General features: G+C 39.7%; 1 protein-coding gene across 2 annotated transcripts in view; it reads right to left on the bottom strand.

Annotated features, from left to right (window-relative positions):
- SLC23A2 (solute carrier family 23 member 2) overlaps positions 1 to 17860 on the bottom strand; it is a 129595-nt gene that overhangs the window by 20658 nt on the left and 91077 nt on the right. For both annotated transcript variants that reach the window (XM_072402838.1, XM_072402839.1), the window contains 3 exons: positions 16119 to 16300; positions 11004 to 11124; positions 7530 to 7686 (listed from right to left, as the gene is read on the bottom strand). In XM_072402838.1, the coding sequence (XP_072258939.1) occupies positions 7530 to 7686; positions 11004 to 11124; positions 16119 to 16300 (460 nt within the window). The remainder of the gene's footprint in view (positions 1 to 7529; positions 7687 to 11003; positions 11125 to 16118; positions 16301 to 17860) is intronic.

The following is a 17860-nucleotide window of genomic DNA, read 5'->3' as shown; positions in this document are numbered from 1 at the left end:
TTCAATGTAATCACATTCCGGCTACTTAAAATCATATTTAAGTAATGACTCATTGCCTATTTTATATTGGTTCCCATTGATGCCAAAATATTACACCATGTAATGATGACTAAGGCATATTCAAGGACTTTAATCTGCAAGTAAATAAAAGTGAATGACTAACATGATTAGTACAGATCAATCTCCATCGGCCAGGACAGACCTGGTACATACGTGCAATGTTTGTCGTTGGAAAGAATCTTTTACGATCCTTTCCAACGACAAAAGATTGCACGAAGCATGAACAAGTGCTCTACATACAGCACCGTTCTGCTTTAGGAGAGAGGAGGGGGGAGATCAACAGAACGGCACCACGTTGATCTCTGTACCCCTCACTTTCATTATGATCTTTCCTCGTCCGTAGATCCGCCAGGATGGTCGACGGAATAACGGATGACGAGTGCTATACACGTGCCAGATTCTGGTCTGATATCAGCCCTTAGATGATTATCGGACAAGAATCACCTGATGTGTGTACGTAGCCTTGATTTGGCCATAGCACATAACTGATATAATTTACAAATTGCATGATTTTAAGTTAACAGAATGTTGTTGCCACCAGTGGTATATCTGGACAGCCATATAAATCAAAAGGTATAATGGTTTGGAACCCAGTGTTCCCCCCCAGCCCTTTTTAGCCGGGTGCACCACCCGGCACTTTTCAGTAACCACACGACTATTTTTGAGTGGTTACTGATGAGTTGTGTCACAATACAGCAGCACCAGCACTGGCTACGATTTCTTGCAACCCAGCTTAAAAAAATGTCTAGGTTGATCACTGGAATGGTGTTTGATTTGTTCTCCACACTGACAGAGATATCAGAAAAAATATCATGGGTGATATAGAGAGGTATGAGCAGAGGTATGGTTGGTATGAGAAGTGTGAAAATATAAAATTACATTTTTTTCCTTCCAACTTTAGTTCCATACTGTGAGAAAATAAGAGGCGGCCAGTAAAATTCCTACTTGTCCCCAGAAACCACCAAACTCCTTGTACACGTTCCTATCATCTCTCATCTGGACTACTGTAACATCTTTGGTATTCCAATAACCCGACTCTCTCCTCTACAATATATTATGAAAGCTGCACCCAGACTCATCCATCCTTCCCACCTACCTACACAATACACAGCCTGCCCACCACTCCTCTTCTGCTGTCTCTCTTCTGGTTCTCTTTATTGGCTTCCATTTCACCTTAAGATTCAAGCTCCTGTGCTTTAACTTCAAACCCCTCCACAGTTCTTGTCCCACTTACATTTCTGACCTGATAAAAAAATACCCTCCTAAGCCGCTCTCCTCACTCCTCCAATGACCTCCTCACTCATAACCTCATCACATGCACAGCTCCAAGACTTTTCTAGAGCTGCCCCGTCTTCTTCTGTCTTTTAAACTGTCATTATGTACCCACCATTCCATATCCCATCTCCTATTGTGTGCTACTTCCCCCTGCTCTTAGATTGTAAGCTCTTCTGGACAGGATCCTCTTCTCCTCCTGTGTCACCTGTCTGTATCTGTTTATTATCTGCAACCCCTATTTAATGTACAGCACTGGGTAATATGTTGGAGCTATATAAATCCTGTTTATTAATAGTAATCTAAAAGAATAGAAGACCCCAGTATAACAGAGTTTTGCAGTTGGATGAACTGCCCCAATGTTCCCGAGACAAAATAACTCAAAGATCGATCCTTCAACTATGTGAGGATTGAAGTTATTGCAGATATGCTTAATAAATTGATTTTGAAATGACCCACTTTTTGCCCTTATAAGCAAAGTATGCAGCAATGATGTGAATTATGTTGGCACTTTAATAAGCTAATAACAATAATGTTGTACATTATCTTCTTATCCACACAAGCTTAACTCTGCAGTGTGTGCTATGATTGCATTCACAATGAAGGTGAATTATCTCCAAGACAACCACAGTTTGCATAGAGATATAAAAATACAACTCATTGTGCCAGTACTCTGATGCTGCAGTATTATAACACAATAGGAGATGTAAAGAAACTTTCCATTAATGGGCCTGTGCAGCTACAGTGCCACAAGTGTGTGCAAATCCTATTACATCTCAGAGGGTGATGAGCTTCAGTTTTCCAACCAGGAACCTCAACAACCCCAGTTATACCCAGCCTGACACATTTCTCAATGACAGTAAATTGCATCTATTTTGTCGACCAAAAGACAACATGAATGAACAATATTACCTTGGTCTCTACAAGAATCCTTTTCTTAGAACGATGCATCCTGAGACCAGCGCTTGAAAAACACAAGATATGCAAGTCCCTGTGTACACTGCTCTAATGGAAGGAAAGCCACAAGCTGGGGGGAATATTAGCACTGCAACGGCAAAAGTACAAGATGATTTCTATAGGGCCAAGCCTACCACTTCTGCTCTCTAATACAATCCCTGACTGGACAGAAGGGGGCAGCAACACTCCAGCATTCTGGGCGTTACTGCCGCTTCTGGCATCAACTGGCACACAGGTGAGTGAGAGCAGTGTACACAGAGAATGCAGCCCAATAAGAAGCCACTATGGCTCGGCTAAAACACTGGGGTAAATTGTTCTCATTTCGTAACCTAGGTTTTAAAAATGGGTTTATATGTACTCATAGGTAGATCATAGGTGGATAATTTTTAAAAAAAAAAAAGTGAGTCAGCAAAGGTGTAGGGTTAAAATGGAAAATGTGTGCAAGGAGTGAAAGCAAGGGAGTGTAAAAAATGGAGCAAACACCAGTACAATAGGACAAGGTCAATAGGACCCATAGGACAAAGTCTTCACCTTGTCCTATGTGCTAAATCAGAGGTGTGATGAGTTGAAGAAGTGGGTAGGTAAGGTAAGAACTCTGCTTGGCTAGTCTATTAGAGAGGTTTTGGTGTATTTAATAATATTAACTTAGTCTAGCACTGTGCAGTACCCCATATAGCAGTGCCCTATATAGAAGTGCCAAGGTGATAGACCAGTGTTTCCCAACCAGGGTTCCTACAGATGTTGCTAGGAGTTCCTTGAGCAATGAGCAGGTCAGTTTAACAGATACCAGTAATCTTTTTGGCTATTTGCAAGGGTGACCAGTGACCAAGACCCCTCCCTCCCCATCAGCTGGGCGCACCACCCAGCACGTTTCAGTAACCACCCAGCTGCTTTTGGTGGTTACTGAAAAGTTGGGTCACAATACATGGACCCCCCCCCCCCCTTATAGCAGTTTTCCCACCCAGCTTATAAAAAACTATGTGGAGAATATTGGACAGTTCTTCTAATGGCCAGCAATGTAAGAGGCATTCTTCCTTCTGACCACCACTAATGTAATGTGAGCTACGGATAAAGTACTAATAGCAAGGGTTCCCTGAAGACCAGGAAGTTATTTCAAGGGCTCACCCATGTTATAAAGACTGAGAAACCCAGCAATAGACTGTAAAAGGGTTATAATTATTATATTTTATTATTCAGCATCCCAAATAATCACTATAAGTGACAAGATTCCCAGCAACCTAACCTGCACGTCTGGATCAAGGTAACACTAATGCAACCCATGAAGAAGTAGATGCTGGAAGAAGTCTGTGATATTGTACTCAACATCAAGATGTTTTTTTGTGTCTGGAGAACCCCCAAATCTGGGCACCATTAGTACATTATCCCCGAATCCTGTTCTTAGTGTTTTTATTTGCCCCCCAGCATAACACAATGCAATATGGTGGCCATGGTGGTGAACAGACATTGTGAGGTGCTGGGGTTCTGGAAAGCTCTTAGAGAGTTCAGTCAGCTTTGGATTCAATATTTTATTAACTTGTATTTATATAGTGCCCAAATATTATGCAGTGCTCTACAAAGTCCATAGTCATGTCACTAGCTGTCTGTTAAAGAGGCTCACAATTTAATGCCCCTACCATAGTCATATGTCATTAATAAAGTCTAAGGTCAATTTGGGGGGAAGACAATTAATATAATTGCATGTTTTGGAATGTGGGAGGAAACCGGACTACCTGGAGGAAACCAACACAGACACGGGGAGAACATGCAACCAGAAATCCAGGACTGCAAAGGCCAGAGTGCTAACCCCTGAGCCAACCATATTGCCATTGATTAATGCCATGTGGGTTTAGGTATTAACCTACTAAAATATACTACGATATATTCCCGAATGAACATACCAGCAGGAATTGCTTCCCTTTTCTTCGAGTGTTTAATGTTACCATGCAAATTTTTAAGTCAGATCTTCATTTCAGTTTCTAGCTATCTATTCTACACTCCAAACAAACTGAACTATTGCTTTTTGATGATTCTTCAACACTCGGCTGAGTATTAACACATTCAAACAAAATAATGTGTGAAAAAAAACAAAGTTGCCCTCTGTATACAAGATATACAAAGCTGACTTGTATGTGTGAATAGCAGGTAAAAAACAGTTCGGACGTATTCACTAGAAGGTAAATATGGAAGCTTGGAAGTGGCAACGTCATCGGTAAAAGCTGCAGGAGGGGGCGCGGGAGCCAAAAGTCATGTAAGAATGGAAATTTCTATAAAAACAGAGAAGACGCCGACACTAAATAGTATACAAAGGAGCATTATAAAAATAGGAACAATAAAAGGACTTTCACATCCATAATAAACTATTTAAAGGGGATTTCTTTTTTTATTTCATTAATTACTTTATACTATTCTCCTATTTTAGTGTATTTCATTATTGTACAAAAATCACAGCAAAGTCCATTTTCCCAATCGATTAGCTGCTAAGTACGCAGAGTAAAAGATAAAGGTTTATTGTTCTCTTTGCTAAGTGATTTTAAATGCTGTCTGACTAATGTTGTGGGTACACATGAGAAGATCTGCAGCCAATTATGTGCTTGACTGACCAATCCAAATTGTTTTCTAAATAGTGATCGGTTGGAGGCCCCAAAACATTGCCAGGCCCCAGGTAAGCACGAGTAACTGCGGCCCAACAGATGGAAGAAAAACTGCAAGGAATGGTCTAATTCAAGAAAATATACAATGTATATAAGAGAAATGGGACTTTAACTGGTCCAATACAATATTTTTGGTGCTTTAAAATGTTATATCACCATTTTAAGGATGGTTATTGATATTAGTGCATATTTAATTATGGATGGAATAAACTATAATATTTTAAAGCACCAAAAATATCTTATTTGACCATTGAAAGTCCTATCCCCTCTTTTATACATTGTTTATTGTTTTTTAGGGTCTAGTTCAGCCTTTTTCAAATTTTTTAACATGAGGGGAACCCTTGATGTAACTTTCAGGTCTTCAGGGAACCCCTTCTTTGATTACTATATTCATAGCTCACAGTATATTAGTGTGCAGGCCAGTTGGAAAAATTCCTCCTACACTGCTGGCCAGTGGGAAGAATGTCACTCTTACAGATACCCAAAAAGTTATTGGGGGTTATTTACACTAACTGGAGAGGCACAAATTGTTCATTGCTCAAGGAACCACCTTCTCCAATCAGAAGCTGTGAAGTACCTAGCAGAGTACATCTCATTTGATGACAAGTACCTGTCGGCATTTTATAACATTATTTTATCTTTCAATTAATATGTAGTTTTTTTATGCATATTTTGTTTTCAAGGAACCACAGCTTGGGTAATAACAAATACCTAAGGGCTTTGCTCAAACCTAAGGATTTTCAAACGTTTTTGAGCAGTTAGTTATCATTAGACCGAATAGGTCTGTTCGTTGTCTTTCATTTGACAAGCAGCAGAAGATGGTAACATCTCCATGCAGTTTTCTGGACAGTAAAAGCAGTGATTGGGGCTGGTTTGCCACCCCTGCTGCCTCCAAAGACTTGAAGGGAAAACTAAAAAGGCATGTATTGGCCTTTGCAAATGACTGTATGAACATTTGCAAATGCCTGCAAAAAGCCTGACATCCCAATCCTGGAGACCTAGCTGTACATAGTAGTAGGCATCCAGAAGCAGTAACACCCATGGGTATTTACCGTAGGTCTGAAAAAGCACTAGCTTATGTTCTGTCCAAACATTTTTTAAAGATTTACTTTACTTGAAAAGGCACTAAGGGTATCATAAACTAGAAACAGTTGTGAGCCGCTGATCTATTCACTTTACTAAAACTTTGCCTAAAGCTACATTTGGTGAAGTTAAGTGTTCAGTGTGCTGGCCACATATACAGGATCATGGGTTGTACAGCCAAAAAGCTAATCCGTAGGGTAGGGATAAATATGCTTTTCATATAAAAAGCATAGGCTGGTGAAACTATATTGCAGAAAGTGTTAAGCGTGACAAAACTTTACAGATTGAGGTTTACAGGTTTACAGATTGAAAAAGGATGCTAAGTAGGTATGCAGCAAAGTAGGAGATGGGTTATGTGTGTTCATTTTAATGTAACCAATGTAGTACATATAAAACACAATATATGAAACATAAGGGTAATTGCACAATTTGTTCTCACTTTTTAGGAGTACCTGTCATCCCCACACAAACCATATAGCAGTGCTGTGGGATGGACCAGCATCATGCACATGATGAATTATTAAAAAAAAAACTGCAAAGACAATGTCAAAGAGCATAGGTTTGGGAAAGCTACAGTATGTTTTCATAAGTGATACCGGATCCTATCTATAAAACTGTCTGATGGATGAAAAGTACTTTCTGCATGTGACAGCCAATCAAATACAATCTTGGGGATAAAGGGACACAATCAGATTGGATGCAAGTGGAAACAAGTAATAAAGTGTTAAAAGACTTTAATAACTGGGCAGAACAAAAGTTCAATTTTTTGGAATCCACAATCAGGCCGGTCATTATTGCAGAAAAGGGCAGGCGATGTCCCTTCTGCAATAATCCCTCCTACCTGCCTGCTTGCTCCAGGTATCTGGCAAAAAGCTGAGCTGTGCAGTGTCAGCACCCCCCTTGGTTGACATGATACCCGGCAATTCCAGCTTCCCTTGCACATGTTAAGAATGAACTTATGTCATCTCGGCCCGGCCAATAAAGATGGCGGAAGATAGTCTACAGGAAGAGAAGAAAAAAAGATGGAGGTGCCGTGCGAGGGGACAGGTGAGGATCTGAAGTTTAGTTCCACTTTACAAATTAAGAAGATCCTGGAGGATGCTTTTTGTTTTCTCTTTGCAGTCTTTGTTTAGTAATTCCCTGTTCGAATGCAAATCTGTCACCAACTAAAAACCCATATGAGAAGCCTCTAATGGAAGCTGCCGTTATGTGACCCACAGGTCCTGTATTACATCCAATAATGCTTAAGCTTCACTGAGCATCCCTGTTAACATTCCCAGGAAAGATGGCTGCTTTCATCAAACGTGTCACATTTGGGTATTTAGTGACAGAATCTAGTAGCGGCATACAAGGCAATGATGTTCAATGCCATGCAACTATTCAGATGCCCGCACAACAGTGCAAAGCTTGTGATTGTTTTCTGGGCATTACAATGCATCATTGCCATCCTGCTACATAGGATCCCAGAGCATTTTATAGATTTAGTATTTATATAATACCACTTACATGGGTAGGGAACTTTAAACCAAGGGGCTACAACCAGGACTCCTTTCCTGGCATCCGTACGGGCATAAAACCCGTATTTTGTATTATCTGGTGGAAAAACATCCGTCACAGTGAAGATAAAGCACAGCAACCAGGAGACGAGGATAGCCATAATAATCTGAAAGACAACAGAAAAAGATAAATATGTCACAATAAGTAATAAAGAATGAAAGTCACCTGAAAAAACATTTTTTGAATAAAATCTATTCTCAAATAAGATATAAAACCAAATGGCAAAAAATCATGTATGCTTTAGTATTGTACTTTTTTGTATACAGCTTTTTAAATCAATTATTTCCTGGTGATTCTGTCATGAAGATCCGTGTTTGGGCACTTCCAGGTAAAGCTGTATCTCCCAACTGCAATCCTGCATTGTCAGCCTGTCACATTCATTTCCAATGGAGATTGGCTGTGTGCATTGTGCAGGCATGTTCTGTCGTCATCCTCAAGAAGCTCACCCTGCACAATAATAAGGCAGTCCAAGCTGAAGTTAGTGCATTTGGAGAGGAAGTGGCTGAAAGAAGTTGAAAGATGAGCAGAACTGAGATAAAAAGATAGGGAAAGAGAAGATGAAAACGTTAGGCTGGGTTCAGACGTACCGCAGGGTTCACCGGTTTGGAATTAATACTGAAACTACCAAAGCCCTGAATATCATTGAAACAAATGAGAGTGGTTCGAAGCCTTTTGTTTAGCAGGTGATTGAAGTTGGTGCATGGTGGGTGTTATGTAAGTTTTTTCAGACACTTCCTGCAGCAGTGTCCAACCCAGAAATTTTTTAAGACGGGTGGGATAAAATTGTAGGTGGGTGGCAGCCCCAACCCACCAAAAACAGCTGGATGGTTACTAAAGTTCTGGGTGATGCGCCCAGCTAAAAGGGGCCGGGGAGAACACTGCTGCAGTGTTTCTGAATAGTCTGCTGCTATAGACTTGAATAGAAATGCTTTCCATCTGCATTACCAAGTAGTTGAAAGTGTTCCAAGTAGCAGAAGGACAACCATGATACTTTTAACATGGGGAAACAGAACCAAAACCACTTACTAAAGCAAACATTTAAGAATACAGGTCAATGATTTCTCCTCACCACTCCTGGGTACAAAGCAGTTAAAATTAGGCACCTGGGAGCAGTTAAAGCCAACCTATCTCCACATTTTTATTTGATATAAAACAGTAGATAACCCTTTTATATAAACTGTTTTTCCTAAACCCCTCCCCTTCTGTCTTTCCTCCGCAGTGGTAAAAACTGATACCTACGTCAGGTATCCCAGGAGGCTTTTGGACTTCTATGCATGCTAGATCTCAGGCATGCACAGAAGGGGCATTTCCCTGCAATGGGGAAAAAAGTACTGATGTCATGAATCTCGATCTCACTCCTGCATAGGATTGAGTGACGTGGGCAGAAGAAGAAAGATAACAGATGAAGACGGAAGCGCCCAGCACTTAGGCATGTACACACGTAAAACTTTTGTCATTGAAAAGGATCTTTCACGAAGACTGAAAGATGAATGAAGGGGTGTTGTACATACAGAGCAGTTTTTCACTATAGAGAGGGGAGAGGCAGATTGAGCAAGCGGCACCCCGCTGAGTTCTCTTTCCCTTCACAATTGTGGCCGTTCATGGATCCGCCAGGACAGATCAATGAATGACATCAGACTGTCACTGTACACACGTCTGCTTCTCATCCTATAATGGCCCTAAAGCGATAACGATACAAGAATCCTCTGACGTGCGTACCTAGCCTAACTCCAGGACAAAGGGGGATTTGCAGGGTCGGGGGGCTCTGCGAAAGTTAAGTGGTGCTTAATTTTTTTTCTGACAGTTCCACTTTAACTGTGTGGTTGTCACACTCCTTTTAACTTACTGTTCAGCAAACAAAAAACCATGTCAGTTGTTTATGATACAAAGGGCTTCGGTAAACAAAATGTTACACTTTTCAAATTCACTGTAGCAAAAAAGAGTAAAAACACACAAAGGCAGTTAAAGATGAATATTAATGCAAGGAAATGTGCTTTAGTATAAAATAAAATAATTAGAAATATAAAAAACAATAGTTTTATTTGGAAACAATAAAAATACAATTATCTAAAACAAAAAAATAAAAGCACGTGTCATCACACATTTGGTAATAAAGAAGCAAACTGAGTTGGTTGCACAATTCTGCTTTAATCAAAGAAAAAGGAAACTCTCTCGAAGAGAATGGCATTAATGTTTTTTTTCTCCTGGCTTAACAAATTGTGGTTTTCTGTAAGTAGGACATGAATCAGTTTTCACAAAAAGTCATTTAAAAGCTACTTACCACCTAAACCGCTGTGCCAGTTACTTGTAAAAATGAATTGGGATTTTCAATTTGTGGTTTGCATGCAATACAAAGGCCCTAAGCTAGGAAACGTGTTATTTGTTAATGTGCATGTAAAGGCAAAACCTTTTTAATTTAGTTTTGGATAAAATGGACAAGGTGGGACCCTCTTATGTTTTTATGGCAGTCTGTGATTAGGAATATTACCCTTGTATTTGTACTATGTGTCCCGATTTAATGTACATCGCTGCATAGTATGTGGGCACTATAAAAATACCATTTAATATTGTGAGGAGCACGGTGGCTCAGAGGTTAGAATCTCCCAGGTTTGAACCTCGGCCGGGACACTATCTGCATGGAGTTTGCAGGTTCTCCCTGTGTTTCTGTGGGTTTCCTCTGGGTACTCCGTTTCCTCTCACATTCCAAAACCATGCAGTTAATTGGCTTCCCCCATATTTGCCTTATACTTTCTTAAAGACATATGACTACGGTAGGGACATTAGATTGTGACCCCCTTTAAGGGACAGCTAGTGACATTAATATGGACTTTGTACACAGCTGCGTAATGTTGGTCCTATATAAATACTGTTGAATATTAATACTGGTGACCAATGTCATTGAGAGAGAAAGTCATGGCAATATTTAACAAGAGGTGAGGGGAAATCCTTCTGTAGTAGGGGACAACTTGACTCAATTTCTCGGACTTCCTTTTTTGTCTCAAAGACAGGAAATGAAGGCTAGAATTCCCAAAAGCACATTGTCATTTTAAAAAAAAAGAGCAAACCATTGGGGTTTAAACCCTTCTCACTATAATTACAGGCAATGTGCTAAGAAGTTGATCATGTGAGCCAGTGTTATTCTGTTAACTAAAATTAAAACCAGTTTTTGTATCATGATCAATATTTTAGTAAATATAAAAGTAACACAGATCCAGATTTGTAATAATTAGTAGTTGGCACTTTTTAAATACTTGCGGTCTGCCGCAAGCATTGAATAAAATCGATCATAGTATTGATTAAACATTAATCAGTGAACGCCTTGCATTATTATTCTGTTTTTTTTGCTTTCAGTTGATGTTATTGTACCAGTCAGTGACACAATCCTATCATTCCTTGGCGTGTGCACCCGACCTCGCAACTTACCGGGAACATTTTAAAGAGTTGAAACTTGTATGCTGTCCATCCTTTTTTGGATTTATAGATGGGAAGTGGTAGTTTAACGTTTCTGGCATACTGGGAGAAGAGCAGGACCAGAAAGATGGTGCTAAAGGAAAGGAAACAAAAGAAAAAGTAAAAATCAACATTTCTTAAAAACCAACCAGTTTTTAATTTAAAATTAAACAAAGGGGGTCTGGGGTTTTCATTTCCGATTCTATTTATATTCATATACTCCAATAATATTATTATTAATAAACAGGATTTATATAGCACCAACATATTCATATCAGCTTTGTACAATAAAAAAGGGTTGCAAATGACAGACAGATACAGACAGTGACACAGAAGGAGGGGAGGACCCTGCCCAGAAGAGCTTACAATCTACATACCCAAAAATATAATTACCAGTGAGCCCCTATATATGTTCTTGATTTGCAGTGGCAACAATCTGTAGACACATCTAGACTCTGCAGCTTTGCCACTGCAATATTCAAGGTCCAGATCTGTAGGCCATGTCAATTTCATATTGTGTCTGTAATGATCCCAGCTGTACATTCCACTGTACATTAATATTATTAGCCAGTATTTATATAGCGCCAACATAATACACATTGCTGTACAAAGTCCATAGTCTGGTCACTTGCTGTCCCTCAAAGAGCTCACAATCTCAATCAATGTCATTAACACAGCCAAAGGTCAATTTTGGGGGTAGCCAAGTAACCTGACTGCATATTTTTGGAATGTGGGAGGAAAACGGTAAGAAAACCCATGTAAGCTGCAAAGGCCGGAATGCTAACCTCTGAGCCACTGTGCTGCCCATCAAAGCTCTGCAATGTTAAAAGAAAGTCTGTAAGAGCTACTTACATTAACAGGCTTGCGGTTTACATGCACTTTTGGAAACTGGGTGGAGGGAGATAGAGGTGGTACTAGAACTGGAAAAAGGTTAGCCAAATAGCATGCCATGTAGGAAAACTGAGGACACCCAGTAAAAATTGCTGTACTACTAGAGTAGATGATCTGATGGCCACTTATAATCCAACAAATAAAACAGCACCAAACTCTATTGTATAAAGAACTTTCGGTGCCTGCATATTACATAAAAATACCCCTTATACATATTTTTTATAGACAAAGCTATTTAGACTAATTTTTTTGTTGTCAAAGTATGTCTGTGCACTCGCAATAGACATATGCAGATTCTGGCTTCCTTCTGCGAGTAAAGAACAGTGCACAATTTGTACAATGCTGGGAAGGAATTGCAAATCCCATGAGCACTTGTGCAGCAAATGTTCACTGCACACAGAGCTCTCCCCAGTCTCCTTTAGCCGGGTGTACCACCCAGCACTTTTCAGCAATCACCTGGCTGTTTTTGGGATAAATTGGGTCACAATACAGGGGCACTGGACAGTTGCAGCATAATACAAAGAAAAATGTAACATACTAAGGCTACGTACACATGTCAGATGAATCTTGTCCAGGTATCGCTTCAGGGCTAGTAACGGACAAAAATCTGACTATACTAAATTTATCACGCGTTGCCCCATCAATTTTTTTACCACCGGGCTAAAAAAAATTTCTGAGAAGAACACTGATTGCATGTATATGTCATCTATGTACCATAGATGTTGAACATGCCGGTGCTGTATGCATTGGCATGTTGTGGTTCGTTGCAGAAGTAGGTGAGGAGAGGGCGACTACTGTGAACAAATGGCAAGAAAATGACAGACATTGTAGCCACTCTCATGCAGGAAATAGAAGGAACTAATTTATATTAAGATGAGATAAAACTAGGTAATATGGGGACAAACAGGGATGCCAAGTACAATACAGTAGAACCTCAGTTATCCGGCACCAACGAGGAATGGCCAATTCCCGATAACAAGCCTTTTTTATTACTAATAATATTTGTTTTTTTTATTTTACAGACAGAAAAAGTCAAAGGTAACATCAATAAAATGAGGACGCCTGTTTTTTGCAGCCATCTTTGTAGAAGGATTCTGCTATTTTGTCAATTAGTAAAGTTAGTATCTGTATGTGTGAAGCGGCTTACATTGTCTATCTGCTGCAAGTTAAACATATAGGCAATTAAAGCAGAAAAGCCACCATTGTCTATTTTAATTGTCCCCTGCCTTACCCAGGCTATCGTCTCACCCATCTGTCAGGAATGGCAAAATGAGCGGGTTCAATGGCTGTCCTGCTGTGGTATCGCGGAAATTCACACCATATAAATGTTTTTCCTAACAATATAATTTTCCTAAATAACTCCCACTAGAATCATCATTTATAACAAAACAATGAAAGGAATTAATAAAGTGGAACTTCACATAAATGTAATAATCTCCAGGACCTAATTATGTGTCTCATGCATATTTCCTGCCATGTATTCTCATGGCTGCAACTTTCCTCTGAGGTCAGAGGTGAACACTTTTCCTTTGGCAATGGAACTCACCAGTCTGCTTCGTTAGTTACCCAGCTTGTGACTGGACAAAGTGCTTGGGTGAGCGCTTTCCCCTTCTATAATTTCACTAATTGTTAACAAAAAAAAGTGCACAAGCACTGGCCAACTACGGTCAACTGGTCAACTACGCTGACAAACGAGAAATCTTCCTGGAAACGTACGACCGTCCCGGCCGATCTGATTGGGCAAGGATCTTTCGTAATCTATTGTGTGTACGGTTGTTCAGTGATAGTGGATTGTTCTGTGATACATTTTCTCCTGTACATATCACTTCCTGCATTGATTTTATCTAGCGTGTACATTATTGGTGGATTATATTTGAACAATCATATCGTTACAGCATGTACAGAATTGTGCACAATACGATCGCTCAAAATAATCAGGAATAATCGTTGATCATTCGTTTTTATAATTATTACGACAATTACTGCACATGTGTGCCTAGCCTTAGTCTTTTGTCGTTGGAAAGGATCGTGAAAGATCCTTTTCAAAAACACAAATCTAACATGTACACACGTCAGATGATTCTCACATAAGACAAATGGTAAGACTCTTCTCGGAAGAGAATCTGGCATGTGTACATTGGTTGCCCAATTTGGTTCATGGGTCTGTCCATTGTACAAGTCAATAGAGAAAAACACAGTAGGGTCCTGCTCTCTCATTCTCCCGTCTCTATAGAACAGTGTGTACCCAGACCATACCCCTTTCCTCTCCTATTTTATGCTTTGCTGAACAGGAGATTACAGAGGTCCAGTGTGATGATTTAATACATAGGTATGTAGTATGTAAAACAAAAACATAATAATGTTCTAATAAATAGGACATTTTGTGAAATACTTATCTGGAGTTCTGCTTTAGTTATTCTGGTATTTTTTGCAAAGTGTTACATTACATTAGGGTGAACTTCACAGACAAGTGACATTATTATGAGATTAGGGAGAAGATCCAAGGTTTACAATGGCATTTTTTTCCAGGAAATGATTGTGAGGTATATACACACATTAGCAACTCCAAAGCATTTATCCTAAAAGCATACAGATCAGGATTCATGCAGTCATTCAATTTCGAAGGGGTGGAGAGAGTTACCTGTATTATACTCTGAAGGTTCCAAGAGGTTATCTAATCTGCAGCACTGTTGCATCATTTTAGTTTGTCTTTTGTAGTTAAAAATGGAGATAGAAGAGGGCACGTAGATACTGTGGGGCGTACGGGTTCAGTATGCTACATAACTCAGAGGCTTCAACTGGCACTTCTCCACTTATAGAAACCTGGCTGCCATTTTAATGAATCGTGGGATACCGACGTTATATATCCCAGGAGGCTTCAGGCTGCTTCTTCTGCACATGCCCAATCTCAAGGCATGCACAGAAGGGCTTTATCTTGCAATGGGAAAAAAAGTGCCAATCTCACACATGCGTGAGATCAGCACTCTTTTTTTCCCCACATTTAAAAGCAGAAAGTCTCACAGGCGGCAGGGTGGCTCATAGGTTAGCATTCATCTACTTTAGTAGTACAGCAGTGTTTGATGGGTGTCCTCAGTTTTCTCACATGGCCTCCTATCTAGCTAACCTGATTCCAAAGATATTACAAGTATGTAAACCACAAGCCTGCTAATGTAAGTAGCTCATGCGGGCTTTCCTTTAACATTGCTGTCAATCAACGGCTTTGATGGTCAGCACAGTGGCTCAGTGATTAGCACTCTGGTCCTTGCAGTACTGGGTCCCAGGTTCGAATCTTGGCCAGGGAACAATCTGCATGGAGTTTGCAAACAAAACCATGCAGTTAGGAAATTGGCTTCCCCCAAAATTGACCTTAGACTGTAATAATGACATATGACTATGGTAGGGACATTAGATTGTGAGCCCCTTTGAGGGACAGTTAGTGACATGACTACAGTACAGTGCTCGTAATATGTCGGCACTATATAAATACAAGTTAATAATAACTATATATGTACTACAGCTAGAACAAAGTTGTGACCAGGCTTTTAGGGATTTTTTTTTTTTTCAAGAGAATAAAGTTTTCTTCAGAAGTCCTCTTTACTTGAACAGAGTAACTGTTGCAAAATTGGCAAGCAGGGTGTTTAAAATCCACCGCTTATCTATAAATTGGTGATCAAGTGGTTATTGTCCTCCCCCTCTTTCTTAACCAATCACTGGCTATTCACAGAACGCTACTTGCAGTGTCAGGTGATTGACTAAGGACAGTACGTTGCAGCTATACTGCTTGCTGAAATTAAAGTACTGATTTTTCTAGCAATAGCCATTGGTTTTCACACTGAAAATTATTGTTAGACTATTTCTTTTTTTGTTTGTTTTTGCTAAGGGTATCATTTAAAGCTGTCATCATAATATGTAATCTGCAATGATATCATAAATATGAAGTATAAAACTTCAGCAGTTTAGATTTAAATATCTATTTACCTAGGTGACCTCTATTTATGCATCTCATATTCATCTGCATCAGCTGAATTCCTCAGGCTTGGTTTATTTTTATGCTAAAAAGCCACATTAACTCTCCCCCATCGAAAAAATTAATGCAGCACATTAGTTACTTTATATTTGTTTTTTAAAGGGAAAAAAATTAATGTCATTGCTCAGTTCATTACAAGCGCCATTAGGGTAGAAGACATTAATACTCACAGCATGGCGATACCCCAATGTTTGCCAGCTCTCTCCCCAGCAGCCTGGAACCCGGAAAGACCGATAAGAGACACTGTGGGGGTGATCGTCAGAGGTCCAATATATCTCAGCAGAGCTCCAGGTAGTCCAAGGAATCCAATAACCACTTCTATGAGGGATGACATGATGATGGCTCCTTGTATCTGTGAAGGATTACAGAATGATTAGTTCAACATGATACTACATCCTTTCAAGGATTTGTGGTTTAGTTAGCACATGTTTAAAGCAGACCTAAGACCGAAATTGATATAAAAGAGTAGAAAACCCTTTTATACAAAGTAAAATATATCTTTTTTTTATCTTTAAATAAGCTTGTTTTTTTTTTCCTTCTGTCTTTACAGTCTCGGTGGTAAAAACTGAATGGGAGCGCAGAGCCTCCTGGGATAAATACACTGCATATCCCAGGATGTTTCTTCTGCGCATGCCTGATCTCCTGCAATGGGAAAAAGTGCTGATCTCACACATGCGCATTGAGATCGTCACTCTTTTTTTCCCTTAAATACAGCAGGATATGTCACCCAATCCAACGACTGTGCAGTGCGAGAATGAGTGTCGTAGACAGAAGATGGATGAAGATGGAAGCGCCTGGTGCTTCCTCCTTGACTCTGTAGGGATTGAAGTCTCTGCAGACGTAAAGGTGAGATTTTTCTATTTTAAGTATAGTTCTGCTTTAATTGCTGCAATTAAATGGACATCGAATGTTTAAGAAGAGATCATTCTTTGCCGTAATAGCAGCCTTTCTCAACCTTTTTAACATGGAAGAACCCTTAAAATAATAATCCGGTCTTCAGGGAATCCCACCTATAATTACGATATCCACAGCTTACAGTACAATAGTGTGGTGGTCAGTGAGAACTCTTCACACATTGCTGGCTATTGGGAAGAATGTCACTCTTACAGATAGCCAAAAAGATGATTGGTGTCACTTAAACTGAACCGAGAGGTGCAAATTGCTCATTGCTCAAGGAACCCCCAGCAACCTTTGGAAGAACCTTACGGTTCCACAGAACCCTGGTTGATAAACACTTCTCTATAGTACATACAGAAAATGGATTTACATACGTTATAATAAGTTAGGTATTCTCAAAGATGACTACATGAACTAATCTAAACAGTGCAGAGACGGATGACAAATGACATAGGTGTGACTAAGAAATTTACATTAAAGAACAAGACTCTGCATGATATTCACAGCCTCTGGCAGAGAAAACTGAATATCTTTAGAGCAATGTAAACCTAATTCAAATTCACATGTCAGTGAAAATTTGTTTGTGATTGATATCCTTATTAGAACACACACGAAGCTTGTAATGAAAAAATATTGGGAAAACTGGGATTTGGATCCAGCCAGCAGCCTACAGCACCAGATCGAGCAGGTCGCTTTTACTATGGGAGACTGGGTTCAGGCAGCATCTCACCAAGTTAGATAACCACAATACTCTTTACATCTTTCCTGGGAAATAGTTTGCCATGGCTATTGATAACCTAATAGCTACATAGCCTAAAGGCGGACCTAAAGTGAAAAAAAAGAAAACACTAGGAGGTAAAACCTGTTTGGCCAGTGAGAATTGCAATGTCTCTTTTGTCAGATTCAACTTCCTGGCACCTGGAGGCTTTTTGTTTTAGCTTTAAACTGTATGTATGGCACATGCGACGCCACACACAGAGCCAGACCAAGGAAATAATGTAACTCATCACTCAAT

Source organism: Pyxicephalus adspersus, chromosome 2 (assembly GCF_032062135.1).
Source record: "Pyxicephalus adspersus chromosome 2, UCB_Pads_2.0, whole genome shotgun sequence".
NCBI lineage: Eukaryota > Metazoa > Chordata > Amphibia > Anura > Pyxicephalidae > Pyxicephalus > Pyxicephalus adspersus.
Note: the sequence above shows the minus strand (reverse complement) of the source record. Positions and strands in the feature narration are given on the sequence as shown.